The sequence below is a fragment of the Haplochromis burtoni genome, unplaced genomic scaffold (genome assembly GCF_018398535.1).
Source record: "Haplochromis burtoni strain Fernald_Lab_line unplaced genomic scaffold, NCSU_Asbu1 Contig_158, whole genome shotgun sequence".
Lineage (NCBI taxonomy): Eukaryota > Metazoa > Chordata > Actinopteri > Cichliformes > Cichlidae > Haplochromis > Haplochromis burtoni.
Window position 1 is genome coordinate 1,039,606 of NW_024582519.1, and position 4,652 is coordinate 1,044,257.

The 4,652-nt window shown below is 39.7% G+C and overlaps 1 protein-coding gene across 4 annotated transcripts in view; it reads right to left on the reverse strand.

Moving 5' to 3' along the window:
* The window catches only part of inpp4b (inositol polyphosphate-4-phosphatase type II B), a 182,288-nt gene that overhangs the window by 151,715 nt on the left and 25,921 nt on the right, over window positions 1–4,652 (reverse strand). For 3 of the 4 annotated variants that reach the window (XM_005932330.3, XM_005932329.3, XM_005932328.3), the window contains one exon: window positions 1,260–1,378. Coding sequence is in view for 2 of the 4 variants with exons in the window: in XM_005932329.3 (XP_005932391.1) it covers window positions 1,260–1,378 (119 nt within the window). In the remaining 2 variants the exon portion in view is untranslated. Of the gene's footprint in view, window positions 1–431; window positions 736–1,259; window positions 1,379–4,652 lie in introns of those variants that run through there. The other variant, XM_042225036.1, reaches the window with a different exon arrangement.

Consider the following 4,652-nt stretch of genomic DNA (forward strand, 5'->3'; position numbering starts at 1 on the left):
CACACACACACACACACACACACACACACACACACACACACACACACACACACACACACACACACAGGTCTGCCTTTGGTCATACAAGTTAATAAACATTTGTTTCTGTATTAAGTGTGAGAGCCTACAGGCAAGAATCCCTTGCTCCATTAAAACTTCAATCAAAGATTATTTCAACAAGACATATTCTCTTCTCAGTTTGGCTTCAAGTCTGAGTCCAAATAACACTAATATTGGTTTTCTGATTGATCCGGTTTCTGGGGGGAAATGCTAAATACACTGGTTTATGTAACAGAAGAAATGTTCACTTTTATGACACAATCCAGACTAATAAAGTGAATATACGGACAGCAAATCTACCAGACTCTCTGTAAGGGTGCAAACCTCTCTTTTAAAACACACTCATTAAATCACAATGAATGGGTACGTACCCTTTTTTTTGTGTGAAGACAAAAGCAGTTCATATCCTCAGATCATACTCCAAATCCTTAACATTACAGCCATGAAATCAAAACTCCAGCAGCCTTCAGAGTGTCTGCAGAGCTGGCTGAGCCAGCATACAGTGTCCTACCACATCCTGTCTTTCCACTCACACATGCACAAACACACATACTCTGCTGCTCCCTTGACTGAGGGGAAAAGCAGTTGAAATCAGTCTTTGAAAGAGACGGTTATGCTAATTTAGCTTTACTGGATTAGGAGGGAAATAGTGTCTCCTTTCTATGCGCCTGGAAACTTTGCCCTCATATGAGGAAGGAGAAGAGAAAAAAAGGACTGTGTGTGTGTGTTGGCCTCTGCACATGTGTGTAGGTGGGTGTTCCAAAGTGGGACGGGGGCAGCTGTTGCTGCCCAGAAAACACTCATGTGGCTGCTGTCTCAGCAACAACACTGTCACGGTGGAAGTAAAAGAAGAAGAATTTAAAGAGGTCAAAGAGCGCAAAACACTCTCACTGTTTTACCCACACACAATTAAACCCACAAACGCATACTGTATATGTACTGTAAATGCATGATTGACACGCAACACAGTCACTCATGTGAATGTCTGGACTCAGCTGTCACTAGAAATAGAAGGTTAGGGCTCATTGTCTGTTCCAGTTCAGTGAGTCAGATGGAAAAGCAAGGTTGATAGAAAGGAGGACAGACAGCGATGGAGAGAATACCAACGGAGACTTGGTGACCCAGAGATATGGCAAAACAACAAACATCATAGGCCGGAGACAAGCAAGAGGATGGTGCGTGTGCATGTGATGCCTTACCTCAACTATCTCTGTGCAGGCGTGAGACACGAGGTGCTGCTTGTGGGGATCTATGACAGCCACCTGGACCAAAGCATTGGGCTTCCTGTCTCTGCCTGAGGCCACCAGATCATTACAGGCTACACAGAGGAAGACAGGGAGGAAGGGAGAGCCGACAGGGAGCATAGAGGATGGAGAGAAACAGGAGACGAGAGGATAGAAGGGAGGAGAAGGGGATGAAAGATGAGAGGGGAAGATTTTCCTTTAGGATATAAAGTGAAGTGGCACAAATCACATGACAGTGGGTCAAAACATGACATTAGACTGTAGAAAATACTGACAGTACAAGGCAACAATAATATAATATAAATAAACTATATTGTATTATAATAATAATAACATAACAACAATAAACTATATAAAAAGAAAGGAGAAAACAGCCAAGGTAGCTTTATATATTAAAATTCATATGTGAAAATGCAAAACAACATCACAAAAGACCCAAGCAGCTACACGTGCTGCATGTTAGGACTAATTCATTGAGTTTTAGCTTCCAGTGATTCTAAAAACACACACAAAACTTAGATTAAACAAATATGTCACATTCGATATGATAAAGATAACATGACATTTGAAAGCTCAATCGATGTGTTGTCATGTTTATTATTTCAATATATTTCCAAAATACTCTTAAATATTAAACCTTAATCAAGAAGTCTTACTTTATGCATCAAGACCTCAAACCCCCAAAACAAACTCACCTATGAGAAAGGACATCTGACTCAAGGAACGAACCAGTGTCGTGTCGAGACATAACAGACATCTTTTAAATTATATTTTTAAGTGCCTGCAGCCTGTTACTAAAACACTTTGTTCCCATTTCTTTAGTTGAATCTGCAAAACATAAATTGCCAGGAATAAATTGTATTTTCGCACCAACAAGGTGAGTCACATAGATCTATTAGCTGAAAATCAGGCATATCTTGGCATGCTGTGCAGTGTGTCCTAAAATAATTTGAAGAAACTGGACAAGTGGAGGATAAAAGAAGAAGTGGCAGGTCTAAAAAAAAAACCCTGAAAATGATATATATATAACTGATGTCTTTCAGTCATCTGAAATGCATGTCCTTAGGACATAGGAAAATAAATCCAGCAAAGACCTGACACAGGACCTTAAAGATTCATTAGGCCCTTCAGGAGATCCATCTACCGTTCACTGAAGCCTCATCAAAAATGGTGTCAGTAGAAGGGTGTCTGTCAAGAAACCATTAAGGAAGGGAAGCAGGGAGAAAAGCCTGAAGTGTATTAAATCACAGGATCAAGAATGAAAATCAGTGGAAACAGGTCTTATGGAGTAATGAATCCAAAATTAAAATTGTCCAAATTGTCGTCAATATGTATGAAGGAGGTCAGGAGAGCGGTGTCGTTAGCCACGTGGAAAACAGAGTGGAGCCTCTGTTAGGATTTAGGGCTGCAGTTCAGCCAGTGGTGTTAAATTATGAACACAGAAAAGTTCTGTCATTTTTTTGATCTAACATGCAATAGAAAAACCCAACAGTCATGGACTGGCCTCCCCAGAGTCCGAGCTACACACAGCCAACATCCCAAGGAGAGCTTTGAATGTCCTTCAAGAAGACTGGAGAGTTATTCCTGACGAAACAAGAAAGTTTTCCTAAGAGAGTTCAGGCTGTGTTGAAGAATAAAAGTGGTCATAACCAAACAGAAGAAGAATTTTCAGGTATCTTTGCTTGAGTAGTTATTTTTTGGGAACTTTTTACTTTTCTTTTAAAAAGAACTACTTTTTTTATTTTCCTTTTTTTCTCTGTTCCACGTACCTGATGTAAGCTGGGTACATTTATTAGAATAAAACTTTATTATTATTTTATTATTATATAAATATTGGACAAGGCTCAGGTTTTGCTGCACAAAAATAGCAGGTAGAAACGTCCTCCAAAGAAGTACTTTTTGGTTTCTGTACTTTGAGTACATTTCACAGCCTATACGTTTACTTTCACTTGAGTAAAAGTATAGGCTTCAACTTCAACTTCTACAACTTTTACTAGTATCTGTACTTATACTTAAGTACAGAATGTCTGTACTTTTGCCACCTCTGCCCATTTTCCTTGCAGAATATAAACAATGAGGGTTGGTTCAGGACTTTTACACAGCACTGTACTAAAATTGCTGCCTCAGCAGTCAATTAAAATGGCAGCAAGGCAAGACAAACTCCCCCCCGGCAGTGAGATATCAGCTTTATGATGGCTTTCATTTCTGGCATCAAAAGCAGCCTGTCACTCAGCACTCATTTCTTTCAAGGACAAGAAGAATTTTTATCTCACGACTTCTGTACAGCAAATCAGGTTGAATGAATGGTTCCGAACAGCAGCTCTCTCTAGCATACTATAAGATGCACTAAGAACACTCGCTGATGCCAGCGATGATCACAACTAAAATGATAAACACGAATCCACTAAGACAACCTTGTGATCTCCTTGGTAGAGTCAGATGCACAGCAGTGAAGTCAAACAGCAACAAAGCTTCTTGGTTTTTCCTGAATATTTCAAAGCATGTTATGTGAGGTCTGGAGATGGAAGAATGCTAACGTCTGCTGTTATAGTTTTTCAGCACATTGAACAAAAACACAAAGGATGTGACTCTAATGTTCACAGCTGCTTCACATGAAAGCTCAAAACCATCCAGCTCGGTAAATTACACCATATGGCTCTGAAATTATGTATTAATTAGCATTTGTATGCACTCAAGAACAGTAATGACAAAAGTTTGTGAACCTCCCTGGATGAGATCCAAAAGCTGCATTTTATCTGTGCAGCACAATTCGGGCATGCAATGTGTGGTCACCTTACATCAGTGTGCAAAAGAACAAAACAAAAAATATAACCTAAGACGTATGGACAATATGATTCAGTGGGTGAAACTTTATGAAAAAGGCATATCTTCATGCGGTATCTACATCAGCCTGAATATAATGTTTAGGCCAGTGTTTCCCAACCTTTTGGAGCCACGGCACATATTTCACATTAGAAAAATCACACGGCACACCACCAAACTAGGGTCTTCATGTGGGTCGGAATTTTCTCCAGGACAGATTGACTACTTTTTCTTTTCAAATATTTAATGCCCTATAACGCCCTGCCACTTCTCAGAACATGGCTAGCGTGTAATTTCTTCTTCGTCTATTTTACTGGCAGTTGGCGACCCATTTAATTAGAGCTGGTAGGCAGTGTTGCCAACTCCTCAGTAACGAAAATTGCTATTGGTTGTCCTAAAAGTCGCTAGAAGTCGCTAAATGACATCATCGCCCAATTTGCATAATTGGTCATGCTAATCTAATTGTAACCTATGTTGTTGGAGAGAGAAATAACATCGTGGAAGAGACATAAAGTGAGTAAAAAA